Here is a 21,874-nt window from a genome sequence, read left to right on the forward strand (position 1 = left end):
ATCATGAGGTCAAAAGATCGAGACCATCCTGGCCAACATGGTGAAACCCTGTCTCTACTAAAAACACCAAAAATTAGCTGGGCGTGGTGCTGCACGCCTGTAGTCTCAGCTACTCAGGAGGCTAAGGCAGGAGAATCACTTGAACCTGGGAGGCAGAGGTTGCAGTGAGCTGAGATGGCGCCACTGCCCTCAGCCTGGTGACAGAGTGCGACTACATCTAAAAAAAAAAAAAAAAAAAAAAAAGAGATAAAGAAAGTGTATAAAGTGGCCGGGCATGGTGCCTCATATCTACAATCCCAGCATTTTGGGAGGCCAAGGCGGGTGGATCGCCTGACGTCAGGAGTTCGTGACCATCCTGGTCAACATGGTGAAACCCCGTATCTACTAAAAAATACAAAAAATTAGCTCGGTGTAGTGGTGCATGCCTGTAATCCCAGCTACTGGGAAGGCTGAGGCAGAAGAATTGCTTGAACCCGGGTGGCGAAGGTTGCAGTGAGCCGAGATCATGCTACTGCACTCCAGCCTGGGCGACAGACCTGAGACTCCGTCTCAGAAAAAAAAAGAAAAAAGACAAAGAAAAGTATATAAGCTTTCTAGTCAAAGATAATTAGGGACAATATCTTGGTGTTGGTCCTTCTTTTTCTATGCATATATGTGGAAATATATTGTAAATATATTCAAGTTCCAAACATTTTGTAATCTGGGTTTATCATTTAGCAATATATCATCATCTTTCCAACTCTGTAAATATCACTGCTAAATGTCACTGATAAACTCCAGTGGAGCCTTCTCAGGCTTTGTCTTCCTTGATAACCTGGCAACTTGGAGTGTTTTGATCATTCCCTCTTTCTTGAAAATCTTGTGACTTCTGTGACACTGCTGTCCCCTGGTATTTCTCTGACCTCTCTATCTCCATCTACTCATTCTCCTTTGAAGCCTCGTCCTGTCTTCACGCCCCTTAAATCTTGGTCTTCCTGCGACCCATCACATGAGATCAGATGTGGAATTTTCCAATTTGTGGCTTTAGCTCAGCACTCAAAAAGCTTCACATTTTGGAGCATTTTGGATTTCAAATTATAATGGTCAATCTGTATATACATTTCCCAATCCACTCAAACCCTTGGAAAAGCATTTCAGAGAAGCCCCCTCACTAGGATCCCCATCACCCAACTCAACATGCCTACTTCAACTTGCTTTTTACCACAGGAGTCTTGCCTCAATAACATAGACCACTTAGGAACTTGATATCCATTGCAGTCAATCTCTTAGACTTCCTGAGGAATCAGTTCTAGCTGGTTATTGAAAATGAACATATTCATCTTGTCTAATGGCTGGCACCTGGTATCTTTGCTTCCATCTTCAGCTCTGTGTGATTTATTATGTCAGACTTGCAGAGGGGGTTATTCTTAGAAATGCAGGCCTGGGGAGGAGGGGGTGGGTGTGCCTGAGCCCAGAAGCTGGCCAACCCTCCCGCTGGCCGCCCTAGCATCCTGACACCCCAGATGCATTTCTGGGATTGGTGGGCCTGCCAACTGTCTGTGCCAGGTTGCGGTGCCCAGCTTTTTGCCATCTGCCATATTCTTTCCATTGCAAGGTTCTCTAGCATTGCCAACCTTTCTTTTGATTCGTGGAATGCTTCTGTGCCTTTGTGTGGCAAGCACTCAATTCTCTCTTAAAACTTAAGAGTTTGGCCAGGCGCACTGGCTCACACCTGTAACCCTAGCACTTTGGGAGGCGGTGGCGGGTGGCTCACGAGGTCAGGTGTTTGAAACCAGCCTGGCCAACATAGTGAAACCCCGTCTCTACTAAAAATACAAAAAATTAGCCAGGCGTGGTGGCAGGCGCCTGTATTCCCAGCTACTTGGGAGGCTGAGGTGGGAGAATTGTTTGAACCTGGGAGGCAGAGGTTGCAGTAACCGAAACCGCGCCACTGCACTCCAGCCGGGGCGACAGAGCGAGACACTGTCTCAAAAGAAAGAAACAAAAAAAAACTTTAATTTGTCATCAGTAATATTATTTCATGTCTTTGAAACTCCTTTTAAAGCTTGACATCAGTGATATTATTTCATTTCTTTGAGGCTCAAACCCCTGCAAACACTATCCCGTCATTTTTGCTTTATACCTTAAGAATGCTGATATTCTTCCAATTTGATCAATTTCTGATTCCAAGATTTGACCCTACTAATGGCCATTAGGTGAAGCCAAAACCTCAAAATTTAAGGTCTCCACTACTACATGCCATATTGGGAGATATTAACTAAAAGATAAAATGGCCATTTCCTGTTTTTAGAAGGAAGTGGAACAGTATCCACATTGGGAAAAAAAAAAAAAAAAAAAGCTCTGATAACCAAATTGAAAAGGGGAACAAAGGGAAAACCATCAAATCCATATCTCCACTCTGTTTCCATTACTACTGTGCTCAAAAGTCCATTGGTATCTTTTCCAAGGATAATAGAGTAAAAAAGATGTCTATCGAATCCTGAATTCGTTCCAGTCTCATCTTGCTGAAAATGGTAGAATGTATTAGGGAAATACCTGACCCTCAATTTACTTTTAATGAGGCAGTAAAAATTCAGAACTCCCAGACAGTCATCAGCCAAAAGTTTGTCCATAGTTTTTTTTATTTCCTACTTGACATTATTTAGCAATATCGCATATTGTCCACACCCACAGATTCTGTTACGTGTTTTTCCTCAAGTTGCTTTCAAAAGTCCACAGATCAAGTCTTCCCTGCCGTTTGTCTGCTCTAGGGTGAACAGAGGAATAGGGTTGTTAGTAGGTTGAGGAGGGTCTGTTTGGTAATTCAGCTTCCCGAATCTGACTTGAACTTCCAGAGGAAATTCATCTCAATCCACGGGGAATCACGTAGGGCAGTCTAATTTCAGACAGCCTTTCAGAACCAGGTCCTTTTCTGAGCTTCACCCTAAGCGAACAGCAAGAGAATGCAGATGCCTAGAGTCAAGGTCATCTAGTGCGTATCCTTTAACAAAAATGAAAATACAGGACTGGGCCCAGGGAATAGAAGGGTTTTTGGAGTCAGGAGGTAAAGTTCAGCAATGGGGATCATGTTAAGGCAGATCTTAAATATTGAGATAATTTTTCACTGAATAGGGAGCTATTTTAGGTCTTGAGGAAGGCAACGATGGGCAGGAAGGGGTCACTTGCAAAGACTGGGTTAACAGTAATATGCAAACTGTAACGGTGACAGAGGCTCTCGGTGTTAACCAGCTTTCGAGGTGCTTGTTTACTTTGTGACAGAGGCTCTCGGTGTTAACCAGCTTTCGAGGTGCTTGTTTACTTTCCTGGCCTCCAAGTGCTGGGTTCTGGCTTCTTAGATGTGGACAGAAGTGATGTAAGCCTGGGTCTAAAAAGAAATCCGACAAATTCCTCTAGCTTTCTCTTCCTCCCTTGTGGTGACTTTGGAAGCCAGATGTTCCAAATAATGAGGACAGAATAAGACAGAGTGGTTCTCGTCAGGTTTTAAGGGAGACATAGCTCTCTGTGGGCTATTACTGTACCACATCTTAGCACATCCCTCTTCAACAATCAAGTGGGAAGAATTGGAATGAGGAAGCTACTGCTGCCAGGAGTGGGAGCTGGGGATGATAAAAGTGTAGGCTGGGCTGTGAATTCAGACAAAGAATGCAAATCCAAGAGGTGTTTTGAATGGAGAGAATCTGGTAAGTAGAAAAGTCATTCATTCATATAAATATTTATTGAGCACCCATTAGCAAGGCACTGTGTGAGATACAAAGACCTGTAAGTCACACCTCCAAGTGCTTACAATCTAGTTGAGAGGATAATACATATACATAAATTATAAAACAAACCGTCGAGCATAATGGTAAAGAAAATAGACTTTGAAGGTGGACCTGTCTTCAAGACCTGGCATCACCTTTTACCAGCTGGGTCACCTTGGGCAAGTGATTTAATCTCTATAAACCTCAGGGTGCTCATCTAGAGATGCAGATGGTAACAGTGCCTACTTCATAGGGTTGGCAACAGGATCAGTTAATCTACTTCCTGTAAAACCCTTAGCTGAGTCTTTACCTCATCATAAGCACTCAGGAAGTGCTGGCTACTAGCAGTAGAAGGAAGAGGTCTAAAAGCTGGGACACAAGAGAACAAGATTAGGGCCCCAAAAAGCTCCAAGACAGGGGGACTAAAACAGCCATCAAAACAACTGTTCTGAAAAAAAATAGTACTGCTCTGGTATCATTCTGCCTTTCCCTCCTGCTGCAGCCGCCAGTTACTTAAAGTGCAGTGATACCTGGGGCCTAGGTTCTCAGACAAGAGGTGTGTCTCCTCCTAACATCTATCCTATTGTGTGACAAACCTCATCAAACTTTTTTATCGTTAGAGTCATTTCCATGGCCTGCCTGCGGTTCTGTAACACAGCAGGAAGGGAGTCATCTCCATGGCCTGCCTGCAGTTCTGTAACACGGCAGGAAGGGAGTCATCTCCGTGGCCTGCCTGCAGTTCTGTAACACAGCAGGAAGGGAGTCATCTCCGTGGCCTGCCTGCAGTTCTGTAACACAGCAGGAAGGGAGTGCCTATTGAACACTCTGGCACACAGGCAGGCCAGGACAGCAGCAGCCAGGGTGGGTAGAATGAGCAAATGGCAGCTTTGTTTAAGACAGGGGAGACCTATCTCGAATTTGTATGGAAGTTCTTGTCCCGCCCAAGCTTTCACCCAACTCAGTCTATTCCCTGCTTGGCGTAACGCCGCTGATGCTGAATAACGGAAGATTTTGAACTGAAAACTTTCCCACACACGCTGCATTCAAAGGGCTTCTCTCCCGTGTGGACGCGCTGATGCCGCGTGAGCCGGCACCGCTGGCTGAAGGCTTTACCGCACTCGCTGCATTCATATGGCTTGTCTCCAGTGTGGATCTTCTGATGCTGCGTAAGGGATGAGCGGTCAAAGAAAGCTTTGCCACACTCGTTACACTGATAGCGAGGGTCCCCGGCGTGAGCCTTCTGATGTCTGTTCAGTGACGAGACCCCATAGAAAGCTTTCCCGCACTCGTTACACTCGTACGGCTTCCTGCCAGTGTGGATTAGCTGGTGGCGAGTAAGAATGCTTTTCTGGCTGAAGGCTTTCCCACACTCATGACATTCATAAGGACTTTCTCCTGTGTGAATTCTCTGGTGTCGAGTAAGGGACGAACGGTCAAAAAAGGCTTTCCCACACTCGCTGCACTGAAAGGGCTTCTCTCCGGTGTGGATTCGCTGGTGGACAGTGAGGGACGAGCGGTCGAAGAAGGCTTTTGCGCACACGCTGCACTCGTAGGGGCTCTCCCCAGTGTGCGACATCAGATGTCTGCTGAGGCTGCTCCTGTGGCTGAAGGCTTTCCCACACTCACGGCAGCCATAGGGCTTCTCCCCAGTGTGAGTCCTCTGATGGCGGGTGAGGGATGAGTGGTCAAAGAAGGTCTTCCCACAGTCACTGCATTCCTGGTGTCTTTCTTTAGTGAGAACTTCCCCGGGCAGGGCTGACCCTCGCCGCACGCCTTTCTCCCGGGAGAGAGATTTCTTACGAGTCTCCCCTGAAGGGCTTTGCTTTTCTGTTCCCATCCTGCCATTGGGTGCATAAACTTCAAATTTAGGACACAGAGGACTTTGCCTTCCAAGGCATTCCCTCAATGATCCTTCTGATTTTTCGTCTGAAGCATCATGAATCTCAGGCTTAGTTTCTGGAACAAACAGAAAACAGATGCAGTTTTTTTTTCCTGGACTAGAAAATATTACAGCAGAAAGAAGAGATGCTTCCATGAGTCTGAAAGTAATGTATGGTCACTGCATTGCTTGCTCCCACAAATAGTACTGCACTGCAGAGAGGGACTGAGACCTGGGAGTGAAGAAGGTGGCAGGGAACAGAACGGATGGTGGACACCTCAGAAAACAGGAGAATGTCCAGCGGGAGCATGGCCAGCACAATTACGACAGCATCCGAATGGACCGGATGGTGCTCAATAGAAATAGCAAAGTGTGGCCGGGCGCGGTGGCTCACTCCTATAATCCCAGCACTTTGGGAGGCCAAGGTGGGTGGATCACCTGAGGTCAGGAGTTCGAGACCAGCGTGGCCATCATGGCAAAACCCCGTCTCACTAAAATACAAAAATTATCCGGGTGTGGTGGCGGGTGCCTGTAATCCCAGCTACTTGGGAGGCTGAGGCAGGAGAAGCACTTGAACCCGGGAGGCGGAGGTTACAGTGAGCCGAGACAGCCCCACTGCACTCCAGCCTGGCAACACAGCGAGACTCTGTCTTGGAAAAAAAAAAGGAAAGAGCAAGGCATGAGTGTGCCGTGTGACAGATGTGAGAAAGTAACACTTGGTGAATGTAGACGAATAACACGTTAAGGTGTAAAGGGAAAAAATGAAAGCTAGTGGGTGACACACAATAAATAACAAGCGAAAGACTGGAATGTGAGAGAAAGGCGAGAGCTGATGTTCCCCCATCACCCAAACAACAAAATTCCATCCTGTCCTGTTCGCACTCAGTTACCTAGAGAGACACTCTCTGGCCGTTCTCTCTCCTCAGACCCATGCAGATCTACTACACATGGCTTGTCCCCTCTCTTCAATTGGAAAATCACATCAGGTTGAGGAACTGGAAGGCCTGCTCAAAGAGAAAGAAACAAAGCAAGTGGCTGTGTGTGATGAAATATCACTCTCCCAAAGCTCAATCCCAGCTTCTAAGACTTTTTTGTTGCTGTTGAGACAGCATCTCATTCTGTCGCCCCAGCTGGAGTGCAGTGGCCCGATCTCGGCTCACTGCAACCTCCACCTCCCAGGTTCAAGTGATTCTCCTGCCTCAGCCTCCCCACTAGCTGGAATTACAGGCGGGTGCCACCACACCTGGCTAATTTTTGTATTTTTAGTAGAGAAGGAGCTTTGCCATGATGGCCACGCTGGTCTCAAACTCCTGACCTCAGGTGATCCGCCTGCCTCGGCCTCCAAAACAGCTGGGATTACAGGCATGAGCCACTGTGCCTGGACGCAGCGTCTAAGTCTTTGAGAGAGAAAATGCAAAAGGCAGAATGCACAGGCCAAGAATGCAGAGTCCAAAGCAGAGGAAACTCTGGACAGAGGCCAAGACTGAGGCTATAAAAGGAGCAAGTGGCAGAAGGTCAGAAGGTTGAGAGAACCCATGTGGATTCACATGTTTATTCTTCCCCGTGAAGTGAATGGGAAGTTCCTGGTGTTAGTACTGGTAGGATGAAGACTTAGGGGAGATGAGAATGAAATTAAGTCACCTTGAGTAAAAAAGTGTATCAAAACTACCCATTTTTGTTCATTTGTTTGCCTTGAGCACTATGCTTTCATTGAAACAAATCTGTCCGGTTCATTCTAGGAAAATTAGAAGTCTATACAAGCAAAAAGAAAAAAAATCACCTTGCATACAGTGTATTTTCTTTCTTTCTATTCAGATATCCAAAGATGCCTCTAGATACATTCTGTTAAAAACTGGATAATGAGGCTGGGCACAGTGGCCCCCCCCTGTAATCCCAGCACTTTGGGAGGCCAAGACGAGTAGATCACCTGAGGTCAGGAGTTCGAGACCAGCCTGGCCAACATGGTGAAACCCCGTCTCTACTAAAAATACACAAATTAGGAGGGTATGGTAGCTCATGGCTGTAATCCCAGCTACTTGGGAGACTGAGGCACGAGAACTGCTCGAACCCTGGAGACGGAGGTTGTAGTGAGCTGAGATTGCATCACTGCACTCCAGTCTAGGCAACAGAGTGAGACTCTCTCAAATGAAAAAATAAAATTAAATTAAAAAATAAAAAACTGGATAATGAAATGATGCTGACTTGTAAACTTGATTTTTTTTTTCACATAATAAATTTAAAATACTATTTTATTTCAATCAGCACTGATCTACCTCACCATTGTAATAGCTACGGGATATGACATTGTATGGATAACATAATTTATTTAATGAATTCCCTTATGACAGACATTTAGATCATTTTTAATGTTTTGCTATTAACAAACAATAGTGTAATTAACATCTCCATATACCACGGATTGTTAGTCCTATTATTTCCTTAGGATAAATTCCCTGAAGCAGATCTATCCATTTTTGGTTATATTAAAAAATAGATCCTGGAAATAGGCTTGGGCTCTAAACTTCCCTTTTGTTGAGGCCCCAACTTGGGAAAGAGGCACTTTCTTATTGGGCCCAAGGACTGTCTACTGGGTTTTATGTGGATTCTCTGTTGACAAAATGGCCACACCCAGCATCTCCCTGTGGCTCTGGGTCCCTGACCTCAGGGGCTCTATTTGCCTCAACAGCCATCTGCTAACGCCTGTAACAAAGGCTCCTTCCTGAATATTCCATTCTGTTTGGGAGACTACTGGCCTGATTACATTACTCTGGGGGGTGTTAGCACTTACTTTTAGACCTGCCTGGTAGGAAATCTGCACTGCGAGTCCTGTTACTGCTGCTGATTTTAAACCGGCTTCTCATTCTGGGCACTCCCTCAGCCTCTCACTCGTGAAGCCCCTGAGAGGTTCCCATAACCTCCAGGAGCCCAGCTTTACTTTTCACTAATACCGGGATCAGTAGTGACTCAACTTTCTCTTTGTCACACAAGTCTCTATAATTACAAAGGGTGTTCTGTGAGCATCTAAGACTGTACCTAAGACAAATACTCAAAATCAAACATATCTCTGGTGACCTCAGAGGCACAACCCTCTATTCCGACAAGATGGCCCCCTGCCCTAGCGCACAGTCCTCTGGGTAAGCTGAGTTACCTGACTGGCGAGTTGGGAGAATAGCTGGGCATATGGAACTCAGCGTCTTCCGCCTGTCCCTCTGGAGACCCAGCTCCCTGCCTCTAACACACATTCTGCTCGGTCCCTCAGCCCTCACTGGCCCTCCCTCCATTTTGCCAGGGCAGGCTGCTGAGCAAGAGAGCCTATGGTCGTCCAGCACCACCCATGGCTGGGGAGGCATGTCTGCCCAATGCTGGGGTTCAGTATTGAGCCCGCCGTTGCTGTACTCTGATGCCACATCTTTCAACTCTTACCTTGTCTCTCAAGTGGATCAGGACTCAGTGGGGAGGAGAAAGGTAATAATTCCTCAGCCCTTTCAGCCCCACATTAGCATAGGACAGACTGTACCTCCTCATGGAGGCTCCCCTTACCCAATGACACGATGCTGTTATAGTTCTCCAGCATCACCTCCTTGTAGAGGTCCCTCTGTATGGGGACCAGATGACTCCACTCTTCATCTGTGAAAACCACAGCCACGTCTTCGAATGTCACTGATTCCTGAAAATACAATCACATTCTCCTTTACTCTTAACCCTTCTCTTTATTTGGACCAGACCAAAAATGTCAAAGATGACAGCCCTGGAGGATGCATGGTGGGAGGGAAGAAAAACAATGGACTAAGTAGAACTTTAAAGCACTTGGGAAAAGTGGCCTCATCACCCAGGACATGGAGCTCTTGGTCAGAATCTCACAGCACTACACCTACAGCTGAGCTTCTGAGTATCAGCCTCTTTCTTCAGACCTCTCAAACCAGCACAAAAAAAGCCCTGTGTGCCTTTCACCTGGCTTCCTCAAATGGCAGCATTTTCCATGTTTGCTTTATCTTTCTGTCTCTCTCTAGATACACATTCTCCTATCTTTTTGCTAAGCCTCTTGACTAACTTGCCGACATCAGATGTCTTTAATCCTAAATATTTCAATGTGTATTTTGTAAAAACAAGGGCGTACTGTTGTTATGATCACAGTATAACTATAAAAAATGGAGAAAATAGGCCGGGCGTGGTGGCTCACGCCTGTAATCCCAGCACTTTGGGAGGCCAAGGTGGGCAGATCATGAGGACGAGAGATAGAGACCATCCTGGCTAGCATGGTGAAACCCCATCTCTACTAAAAATACAAAAAAATTAGCCAGGCGTGGTGGCGGCGCCTGTAGTCCCAGCTACTCCAGAGGCTGAGGCAGGAGAATGGCGTAAACCCGGGAGGCGGAGCTTGCAGTGAGGTGAGGTCGTGCCACTGCACTCCAGCCTGAGCGACAGAGTGAGACTGCATCTCAAAAAAAAAAAAATAATATAAAAAGGAGAAAATAGCATTGATCTTATCCTATTACCTAATCTACAATCTTACTCAGATTTCACCAATTGTCTTTGTTTTTTACAAATCCTCAGAATACTGGTGTTGATTAGATCATCTGTGGGATCCGCCTCCTTTCAGTCCAATGCTCTGGGATTCTGTAAGACTGCATCTCTTTACCTCCGGTTCTAAAACCTCAGATGCGTCTCCAGTGTGTCGGCAAAAGTTCTAGGCCAGGGTGCAGAATTCGAGACTCTGCCCTCGGGCAGGAATGGAGCAAGCCACATGTCTGTAGCACAGGAGACTCTTCAGGGCTCTCAGCACCTGCAGACAGGTGCTCTACAGTGTGTACCACACATCCCCGCCTAGCCCCACGCTCCCTCAACACTGGGGCCTCCTCTCAGTCCACACGTGAATGTACCAAAGGGACAGTCAGGACCAGAACCAGCCCACTATTCCCCAAACCTTCCAGTCAGACCCTACCATTGGCTTCTAGGCACAATCACTCACAGCGAAGGCTCCAGGAGTTGTGAGTCTGGTGACGAGCTAGTGGGCACATGCTCACGGCAAGAAAAGGTCACTAAAGGACACCTCAAGTGAAATGGGAAAGAAACACTCCCTGTGGAGTCCTTCATCTGCCTGGCTGGGTCTGCTCAAAGAGGCTCCAGGATAAAGAAAAGTGGTTCTATTCCGGAGACGAATGGAGTACTTCGGAAACACAAAAGGCCACCTCACCTGGCATCTGGTGGTCGGAGACACAGCAGCCATTCTTTCCTGTGTGCTCTCCCTGTAGACAAGGGCAGAGTCCTAATGAAGCAGAAGTGTAGGGTGAGAAAGAAGGTACGAGAAAGACCAGTACCGTCGCATAGTGTTTTGACCCATGAAGCCCATACCAGGGGGATATGTCATTCTCAGTACCTTACAAAAGGGGGTCAAAGTCAAGCAAGGCCAGGCACAACCCCAGACCACCCCAGAATGAGAGCCAACAACCATGGAATTGCTAATTAGACCACAATGTGGTGGCGGTTTTACCATGATGCTAGAGGCAGAGTTCTATTCCTGAGAGTCAATAACTGTGTAAGATTCACACAGTGCGTATACGTATAAACTCACATTCAGTATTGCCCTGAACAATTACTGGGCAAAAGCCATAAGCAATTTTGTAAATGACTACACGGACAAGACATATCAAAGACAATCCAGTCTCTTCAAAGGAAAAAGACCCCACTCGTAGCCCCTGCTAAAGGACCGTCCCTTGGGCAGGTTTTGTACCATGTGACCCTGGGTCTCATTCCCGGAGCCACACTGATTAGGCCACAGGTGGGCGATGCATAGGTGAGTAGTAGACTGAGACGTGGTCTGGCTTGAAAAGGGGTGACATCCTTCCTTGGGAATGTGAACTAAGAAATGTCAGGACAAGTAAGTGACTAGCTGAAAGGATATCATGAGGTCCCGAAGCAGCCACGAGGATCGGGGAACCAAAGTTACCAGCAGCAGAACCCGTGGGCACGTGGGAGGTACAAGGTAGAGAAAAGGTCATAATAGACCACGGGACCAGGGGCAGGCAGGGGGAGCCCAGTGCAGTCCCACCAGCGGTGGAATACTGACGCAGAGACCTAAGAATTCCTGGGGAGGCCCTCACCTCGCCTAGCACCACCCACGGGTCCAATTTCCATGCAAACCAGCCTTATTTATTCATAGATTGCCATAATACTCTAACCCTCTTGGGCTCTGTGTAAGATCTTATCACTAATTCCCCTTACTGGGATTAGCGAAGTCTCAGTTTTTCGCAATCGAGAGTCTAATTAAAACAACAGACCAGGCACAGTGGCGCACGTCTGTAATCCCAGCACTTTGGGAGGCTGAGGTAAAAGGATCACTTGAGGCCAGTTCTCGAGACCAGCCTGGGCAACATAGCAAGACCCCTGTCTCTACAAAAATAAAAAAATATAAAAATAAAACAAGAGCATTAAATCCCACATTTCTGGGATTTATGGTGGCTGGGAGACGGTGTGGTCCTCGTGAGGAGGAGGAAAAGGCGTACTTGTGGTGCACTGACCATTCTCCAACAGTCAAGGGGATATGGTCACTGCTTCTTGTGACTCATTCAACCAGCATTTATTCAGCACAAACTACTTATACCAAGCACAAAAAAACTGTCAGACGCTGCCTTTGTCCTCCAGAAGCTACAGCTTAGCACAGAGAACAAACAAGTAAATGAAATAATATTTCACTCCAGGATGTGTAAGTGCAGCAGCGCGACATGCAATCCATGAGAGCACCTCAGAGGCTCACCTAGCCCAGCAGGGAGGGGTGGAGGGAGGAGCACTGCAGCTTTCTTGACAGGAGTGGGATCTAAGCCAAGTTTTCATTTGTGGGAGGAGCCAGAACCTTCTAAATCTTGAGAAAAAAACCTCAAGTTTCTCAAAAAGAAGGAGGCAGGTCTTTACATGGAAAGGATTAACAACAAAAATCAGCTTAGAATGGTAGAAGTCTAGGCTGTGAGTCGTGCTGTGGGGAAGATGCAGCTAAAGAGGGAGGCAGAGGCCAGTTTCCTCAAGGAGAGTTTTGCACAGCCCTTTCTCCACAGGCATGGAGGTTACCGAAGGATTTGGGTGTGGACATGTCATCACATCTGTGCTTTAGAAAAACCACTGTGACTTATAGCAAGGGCCTTGAAACATGCTGTTTGACCCAGCAATTATCTCCTAGGAATTTATACTAAGGAAATAAGTAATAATATGTACACAGCTTTTTATGACTCATCATTAACACTAACCCTTACTGACAGCTATGTTCCAGGGCACTTCCTAAGCACTCTATATGTATTATCTCATTTAATCTTTTCAATAAGGCAGCAAAAATTTGAAATACCTTAAACATCTGGAGACTTGGTTAAGTAATTTCTGGTCCAGTCCATACATAAGTGGAACACTATTAAACATCATCTTGGCCTGGCGCATTGGCTCACACCTGTAATCCCAGCACTTTGGGAGGCCGAGGCAGGTGGATCATGAGGTCAAGAGATGGAGACCATCCTGGTCAACATGGTGAAACCCTGTCTCTACTAAAAATACAAAAAAATTAGCTGGGCGTGGTGGCACGCGCCTGTGGTCCCAGTTACTCGGGAGGCCGAGGCAGGAGAATTGGTTGAACCCAGGAGGTGGAGGTTGCAGTGAGCCAAGATCGTGCCACTGCACTGCAGCCTGGCGACAGAGAGAGACTCCATCTCAAACAAACCAAAACAAAAAAACCCCATCATCTTAATAACAACTAGCATTATTGAGCATTTGCTATTTGCCAGGTATTGTGCTAAGTGCTTTTTATAAGGATAATTTAACTCCATCCTCATAAATCAATAAGGAAGACACTATTTTACATATTAGGAAATTAAGGCTTTGTAAGAAGCTGAGGTAGAACTTGAATCCAAGTCAGCCTGGGAGCTTTTAACTTTTATGCTATCATGATTTATTTTCATGAAAAGATAGCCACATCAATTACAGATGAATAGACTAGAAGAGAAAATCCCAAAACATATCCAAGCATTAGGGAAGCCTGATGTGCGACTGAGGTGGCATTACAAGTCAGTGGGGAGAAGATCACTAGTGATAAACTGCAAACAACTTCAATGTCTATTAATCAGATAATGGATTTGTGAATATATACACATATATGAATATTATACATTATTAACAGATAAACTGCAAAAAACATAATTACTGGGAAAAAAATAAGTTATAGAATGACTTACTGTATAATATTTACATAAAATTTAAAAACAGGTAGATAATACCTGCAAAAATCTATTAACACATGGGACAATAAGCACCAATGTGTACATATCTGAGAAGACAGGGAAATAAGACTGGGGAGGGATAGCCAGGATACTTCAGCTTTATAATGCTTTCTTACAAAAAAAAAAAAAATCAACAATTGAGAAAAACTCACAGAGAATGACCAGGTGCGGTGGCTCACACCTGTAATCCCAGCACTTTGGAAGGCCGAGGCATGCGGATCACTTGAGGTTAGGAGTTCGAGACCAGTTTGGCCAACATGGTGAAATCCCATCTCTACTAAAAATACAAAAATTAGCCAGGCATGATGGCTCATGGCTGTAGTCCCAGCTACTCCGGAGGCTGAGGCAGGAGAATCGCTTGAACCTGGAAGGCAGAGGTTGCAGTGAGCTGAGATCGTGCCACTGCACTCCAGCCTGGGTGAAAGAGTGAGACTCCATCTCAAAAAACAACAACAACAACAAAAAAAACCACTAAGAAATTCAAAAATACTACGTGAAGAATGTACACTCTTAAAATTACATACTTGTACGTGCACATTATGTATAGAAAAAGGACGAACACGTATTAAAATGTAAGTAAAATTTGAGTGGTGAGTTATAAGAGATTTTTATTCTCTTACCATTCTTTATACATTTTTTTCAACAAGAGTATGTCCTTATTTTGGTGTACAGAAAAAATAACAGAAAGGAAAGAAGAGTGGTGTGCAGAAAAGTTACAGCGGACCTGAGACTGCTATTCCTAGAAAGTTCTGCTTGCGTGCTGGCCCTTCGCTGGCAGCTGGAAACCTCGATTTTGAGAGGGTTCCCCAGTTCCCTAAGAGATAACAGTGGTCTACTACGCCTAAACTATTCATGCAAACAATGTGGTTTATGGTGAACATCTGCTTTCCTATTGGAGGGTCTGGAATTTTGGTATGTGTTAAGACAGACGGTGCCTAGGTGACCAGCTCTCAGTAAAAACGTGGGCTGAGTCTCCAGTGAGCTGCCTTCAGCAGAGATTGTTGCTGCATTTTTGTTGCTGGGGGAAGGAGTGTGCTCCATGTGACACCCTCATGGGAGAAGGAGAATAGAAGCAAGCCTGTAAGCGGATTCCTCTACCTGGCTTGTCTTTTCCCCTTATGATCTGGCTGCCTGTCCTTGCAGGGTCATCACCATACTCTTAGCCAGAAGTACAACTACGGGTCGAGTCTTGAGTCCTTCTAGTGAATCCCTGAACCTGGGGTGATCCTGGGGACCCCAACACAGGTGGCCACGCCACACTGAGCGGCTGTGGTGTGATGAGATTACAGGAAGGAAAGAATGGAGGTGAGCAGACCACTGAGGAGAGTGTTGTACTTCAATAAGAAAGATGACAGACTGAATGAAAGCTGTGGAAGCAGAAATGGAGGAAACTGCTGTCAAGCTATTAAGAAGAGCAGACAAGCCGGGCGCAGTGGCTCACACCTGTAATCTCAGCACTTTGGGAGGCCGAGGTGGGTGGACCACGAGGTCAGGAGTTTAAGACCAGCCTGGCCAAGATGGTGAAACCCCGTTTCTACTAAAAATACAAAAATGAGCCAGGCACAGTGGTGGGCACCTATAATCCCAGCTACTTGGGAGGCTGAGGCAAGAGAATCGCTTGAACCTGGGAGGCAAAGGTTGCAATGAGCCAAGATTACGCCACTGCACTCTAGCCTGGGCAACAGAGCAAGACTCCGTCTCAGGGGGAAAAAAAAAGAAGAACAGACAATACACTGGCTGGAAGAAGAGGCTGAAGGTGATGAGGGCAAAAATGATGTCCAGGTTACCATTGCGGCGTGGATAACAATGCTGTTCATGGAGATAAGCAACAGAGAAGGAGGACGGAAGGGAAAACCAATGAGTACAGTTTTGGACATTCAGAATTTGAGCTGACCCCACATCCTTGAATAAGAAAACTCAAATGACTCTGGCTCCCACTGGCCAGAGAAGTAATAAAAATCATTAGTGCTAAATAAAATAATTTGAACTTTGAAGGGCTATGAGTTTCATACTCAAAATAGAAAAGTTAATATAAAGTATGCCATAAAAGTTGCAATACAAGGAAGGCAATGTTTAAAACTTTAGTTATATAAAAAGGTACTTTTTCTATTAATTGTATGACTATTCATAAAGTATAGATGTACCCTTGGGATATATACTTGTATCTATTCACATAAGTATGTAAAAAGAAATTTGGAATAGGAATAAACCAGGTAATTCCAGACACGGAACTACATACCCCAAACAGGGAGGACTAATCAGTACTGGGGCTACAGGTAACTATCAGGTAGAAAGAGAAATGGGCTCTACTAACAATGAACCTACCTCTGGTTCCAAAGAGGCATTGTAACTGTGCAGATTTCATCCTTTCTCCCTTAGGAGATGAGTCCTACAGCTAGACTTATGAATCAAAGATACAAATAAGGAACAACTAAGTTTTCAAAAATGTCAAAAGACCAGATCAATAGATATTTACTGGTCTGTCTGGCAGCATTTAACTCTATTCTATAATGGGGCTATCATATTCTTGGATATTTGGGGATTTTCTGTTCTAGTCTATTGGTCTGTTACCTTTGCTATCTTTTCATGAAAATAAATCATTATAGCTTAAGAGTTACAGGTTGCCAGACAGCTCAGGGTTATTTAATAATGGGTTCACACTGGCCAAGCAAACTTTTAAAGGAATATTACCTTGAAGGTGAATACCAGTTTGCAAAAACTATGTGAAAAACAAGCAAAAACTTATTGGAAAAACAAATTTAGCTAAGTATAAGCAAGAAATTTCTGCATAACTTTTGTCTTCTACCACACCAAAGAGTCCCAGGAATGAGTTTCAAGGGAAGCAGGGTTATATGGTAGAAAGCACTACACAGGCATAGAATTATTAACCATGAAGCCTTGGATGAGTTACTTAAGCCAATAGTTGTTTGCTGCCTAACTCACAGAGTAGTTACAAATGGTAAGACCATTAATATAAAGCATTTATCATCCAGTTCATTCAACAAATACAAGTTCTCTTCCTTTCTACTGCTCAGTGCAATCCATCCACTCATCGCACTATTCAACGACTATGTACCAAGTAGCCGTTAGGTGCTAGGCAGCGAGATGTGTGAGGTCAACAAGACAGAAATGTCTATCTCCAGGACTTTACCTGTGTTCTAACTTTTTTCTTTTTTTTTTGGAGATGGAGTCTTGCTCTGTGGCCCAGGCTGGAGTGCAGTGGCGCGATCTCGGCTCTCTGCAAGCTCCGCCTCCTGGGTTCATGGCAGTCTCCTGCCTCAGCCTCCGGAGTAGCTGGGACTACAGGCATGCACCACCACGCCCAGCTAATTTTTGTATTTTTATTTTTTTATTTTTTTTTGAGACGGAGTCTCGCTCTGCCGCCCAGGCTGGAGTGCACTGGCCAGATCTCAGCTCACTGCAAGCTCCGCCTCCCGGGTTCCCGCCATTCTCCTGCCTCAGCCTCCGGAGTAGCTGGGACTACAGGCACCCGCCACCTCGCTCGGCTAGTTTTTTGTATTTTTTAGTAGAGACGGGGTTTCACCGGGTTAGCCAGGATGGTCTGGATCTCCTGACCTCGTGATTCGCCCGTCTCGGCCTCCCAAAGTGCTGAGATTACAGAATTTTTGTATTTTTAGTAGTGACAGGGTTTCACCATTTTGGCCAGGATGGTTTCAATCTCTTGACCTCATGATCCACCCGCCTCAGCCTCCCAAAGTGCTGGGATTACAGGCGTGAGCTGCCACGCCTGGCCCCTAGTCTTTCCGCCCCCCCACCCCCAGCATTTTCCACCCCAGTAGTACTTTCTTTCGACATCTTCAAAGACATACAAGCCTCCTCTACCTGAAACTATTTTCACTGAATCCCATGACCTCCTTCTAGCAAAACAGTTCTCATTTAAGCTTTCCTTTCATGATCAAACTTTTTGGAGAGTAATACAAACCTACTGACTCCATACTGTCACCACTTACTCTTCTCCAGTCCCTGTTTTTCAGTTTTGCCCCTCACACACCTGAAAGGGCATGCTTGAAAGCTACCTTTTTTTATTTTGAGGCAGAGTTTCACTCTTGTCACCCAGGCTGAAGTGCAATGGCATGATCTCAGCTCACTGCAACCTCTACCTCTCAGGTTCAAGTGATTCTCCCACCAAAGCCTCCCGAGTAGCTGGGATTACAGGCACCCGCCATCATGCCCAGCTAATTTTGGTATTTTTATAGAGATGGAGTTTCACCATGTTGGCTAGGCTGGTCTTGAACTCCTGACCTCAAGTGATCTGCCCACCTCGGCTTCCCAAAGTGCTGGGATTACAGGCATGAGCCACTGTGCCTGGCCTACCAATGCACTTCTGATCTTATCTCTATTTCTCTGTAGCTTTTCACTGTTCTGACAAGCTTCTGCTTGTTCCAGTGGTTACTGTAACTGCTATGATACTGCACTAGCCTTTCTTCCAACCACTAAAATTGCTGTCTCTGTGTGACTCTTTTTCCCCACTTTTGCCCTGGAAACATGGATGCTGCCCATAGCTCAGTCTTTGTACTTTCTTCATTTTTGCCATCCCTCAGAAAGTCCATCCACACTCAGGGCTCCATTTTCCAACTCTACAGATGTCCATGTCCTGTAACTGTATTGTAATTGTACAACTGTACTGCATTCTTCCAAACTTATCCTGCATTTCCAAATGACTGCAAACCTTGAATTAGGCGTTCTGCCATCACCTCAAAACTATCTTCCTTTAGGCAATTCCCCACATCCACGCCTCTTCCTGGCTTTACATTTGTATCAGATGTTTTATTCTTCTCCCAGGTGTCCCAAACTCAAACTCTTACCTCACTGTCTTTCCTCCCAAATCTAGTCACCAGGCCCTTTTGACTCTTCTTTTGCAATGTCATCCGTATCCTTCCCTTTCACTACCACCACCTGAATTCAGGTCCACAACAGCTTACTTCAAAACTGCCATACGTCCCTAACTGGCTCTCTGCTTCTGGTCCTTTCCCCTCTCTAGTCCTGAATGTGACCTCTAGAACAACTGTCCCCAAATAGTTTGATTCGTGTCAGTCCCTGGATCACACCTATACAAGCCACCTTGCCTACTGGGTCTTGTCCTGATTCTCTCCCAGCGTACCTTTTCTTCAACCTTGTCTACCACTGTTGCTAAATTTCTGTAAAAATTCTCTCCAGCTCAAATCTGCCTAACGCTTAGCTGCTGCTTTCCTGGTTTTTTCTTTTTTTTCACGTCAAATCCCACCTCCTCCATGAAGCCCTCCAGCACTCATGCGGAGGCCCAGGGCAGGGAGCTAAATGAGGCAATCTGAGGCGCTGCTAGGAAAGAGGGAGCGGGCAGCACCCTAAATTTGGTGTCAATTCCACCCACGTTCATTAAGCACCCATTATGGGAAGAAGAAACGGGAGAGGCGGAGGAAGACTCCAAACCTCCAACCTGAAAGTCCGGGACCGACAGACAATGGGTGCCCAGACCCCACGGGACACACGCACACACGGGGGTGGGTGCACAACTTTCCGTCCGCACCGAGTCGTCGCGACACACACTCTGCTGGCCTCGCCCTTGTCACCCCGTTTTGCTCCTACAGCACCTCCCCAAAGTTCTCAAGTCCCGTCTCTGAGCTGCTGCTCTCAGTCCGCTCCTCGAAGACACACACCCACAGCCCTCACCTCCGGCACAGAGTGCTCGGGACCCGGGAAGACGGCGCCTCTTCAGGTCGGGTAAGCAACGCGCCTGCGCAAAGGGTCCTGGCTCCCGCGCTCCCAATCAATGCGCTGCCTTCGCAAGGACTTCATCTCCCAGAAGTCTGCGCGCCCGGTGCGCCTTAATATGACGTCAGAAAATCTGTGCAAACGCCGGCTTCGCGCGGCTGAACAGGATCCAAAATGGCAGAGCTGTCGCCTTAGCTGAGAGAGCGAGCCGTTGCGGATGTTTGGGAGACTTATGGTCACCCTGAAGTACTGCCTGCGCCTGGTGTCCAGTCCCTCCAGTCATCCGATGGGAGCGCCGTCCACAGGGAATGTGTCTGTCTGATCCTGGTGCCTCTGCCCAGCCGGCAGGGGAAGACCGAGAGGAAATCGAGTCATCTAGCGTTGGGAAAGGGCTTATTTCCGCTTCCGTTTGTCCACTTGCAGAAATTTGATTCTGGAGTTTTGGCCCGAGAGGCAGTTTGGTTGTGAGAACAGGGCTGCGGTTCCAGGCAGGGTCTATGCACATATTTGCGTTGGAAGGAGAGAAGAGCCTAGGACATATATGTATTAACTGTGCAGCTGGTCCGACTCCCGACTGCTTGAGCTCACACCAGCCGGCCTTGGAGTTGCTGGAAGGGCGCTGGCTGCAAGCTACGATCACCCGGAGAGCTTTAGACATTGATGCCTGAGGCCCAGCTGTGGAGCGAAAGTTTGCAAAGAGCTGCAGGTGACTCTAACGTGCAGCTAAAGCTAAGAACCATTGAGCTATAGCTCAGGGAAGACTGAAAATTACAAAGAATATGATAAAATCCTACTTCAGGAACAAAACTACATTTTTCCAGGTTAATACTTCGTTAGTGTTTTTTTTTTTTTTTTTTAAGTTTTTTGGGGTACACAGTAGTTGTAAACATTTATGGGCCACCTGAGATATTTTGACACAGGCATACAATACATAATAATCTCATCAGGATAAATGGGATGTCCATTACCTCAAGCATTTATCCTTTGTATTACAAACAATTCAGTTATATTCCTTTAATTACTTTAAAATGTTCAATATTATTGGCTGTAGTTACTCCGATGTGCTATCAAATACTAGTTATACTATTTCTTATTCTATTTTTGTACCTATTAACTAGCCCCACTTCCCCACCCCACCAACCCTTCCCAGTCTCTGTTAATCATCCTTCTACTCTGCTTCTCCATAAGACTACACTTTCATTCAAAAAAATCCTAATTGCTCACCATAGGCAAGGCACGGTTGAGTAAGTTACTGACCCAAATGAACTCTTGGTCCAATGGAAAAAATCACAATAGAGGCAGTATGTTCTACAATTATGTCACCCCTCGGCATACTATGAGAGTACAATGGAGGAAGGAAGCTATTAACTATGGTCGGGAAAGGTGGGAAAGGATTCCTATAATTGGTGTACTTAAAAGTAATTAAGAAAAAGAAGTGTGATCTAAACAGATAATAGCACCTGCAAAGGCACAGTCTAGAGGATAAAAGTGAAAAGAATTTGTAGCAAAATGAATGGCTTGTGGATGAGGTTTAGGGGCCAATAACTATCTTGAGGTAAGGCCAGGTTGTGGCTGACTTTGTGTTGTACTAACGGGTTTGGACCTTCCTAGAAGATTAGAGCTTGATTAAAGTCACAACATCCACAAGAGAAATATTTTCTTTTTGTTCCATTCTGTGTGGTGGTTTTTATTATTTATTTAGCTTTTTTTTTGAGACAGAGTCTCCCTCTGTCGCCCAGGCTGAAGTGCAGTGGCCGGATCTCAGCTCACTGCAGGCTCCGCCTCCCGGGTTTAGGCCATTCTCCTGCCTCAGCCTACCGAGTAGCTGGGACTACAGGCGCCCGCCACCACGCCCGGCTAGTTTTTTGTATTTTTTTTTAGTAGAGACGGGGTTTCACCGTGTTAGCCAGGATGGTCTTGATCTCCTGACCTCGTGATTCGCCCATCTTGGCCTCCCAAAGTGCTGGGATTACAGGCTTGAGCCACCATGCCCGGCCTTATTATTTATTTAGCTTTATACTGAGGGTGGAAACTGGGGTCCTGAAAGTGTTTCTTTCTAGAATATTCTGCACCCACTGGCAGGCCTTAGGCTTTGTCTTTACTGCTTCCAGGTAGCTGCCAAAGTGGAAGTTTATATTCTCTAGGATTTAGCAGCCTCAAAGTCAGGTTTGTTGCTCGATTCTCAGAATTCTAGCTCTCATTTTATTTATTTTTTGAGACATGCTCTGGCTCTGTCAGCCAGGCCGGAATGCAGTGGCATGCTCTCAGCTCACTGCAACCTCCTCCTC

General features: G+C 46.0%; 1 protein-coding gene across 2 annotated transcripts; it reads right to left on the reverse strand.

Moving 5' to 3' along the window:
* Window positions 1–3,696: 3,696 nt before the first annotated feature.
* ZNF2 (zinc finger protein 2) lies at window positions 3,697–20,858 on the reverse strand. 2 transcript variants are annotated; one of them, XM_025353890.1, is made up of 6 exons: window positions 20,811–20,858; window positions 10,814–10,885; window positions 9,160–9,286; window positions 6,510–6,623; window positions 6,241–6,246; window positions 3,697–5,696 (listed from the first exon to the last, which is right to left on the reverse strand). In XM_025353890.1, the coding sequence occupies exons 1-6, from the start codon at window positions 20,811–20,813 to the stop codon at window positions 4,699–4,701; spliced, it is 1,320 nt and encodes a 439-aa protein (XP_025209675.1). In that variant the 5' UTR covers window positions 20,814–20,858; the 3' UTR covers window positions 3,697–4,698. The 2 variants fall into 2 exon arrangements, with proteins under 2 accessions (XP_025209675.1, XP_025209676.1); XM_025353891.1 differs by lacking the exons at window positions 6,241–6,246; window positions 6,510–6,623; window positions 20,811–20,858 and adding exons at window positions 7,732–7,737; window positions 19,545–19,976.
* Window positions 20,859–21,874: the final 1,016 nt, after the last annotated feature.

Source organism: Theropithecus gelada, chromosome 13 (assembly GCF_003255815.1).
Source record: "Theropithecus gelada isolate Dixy chromosome 13, Tgel_1.0, whole genome shotgun sequence".
Lineage (NCBI taxonomy): Eukaryota > Metazoa > Chordata > Mammalia > Primates > Cercopithecidae > Theropithecus > Theropithecus gelada.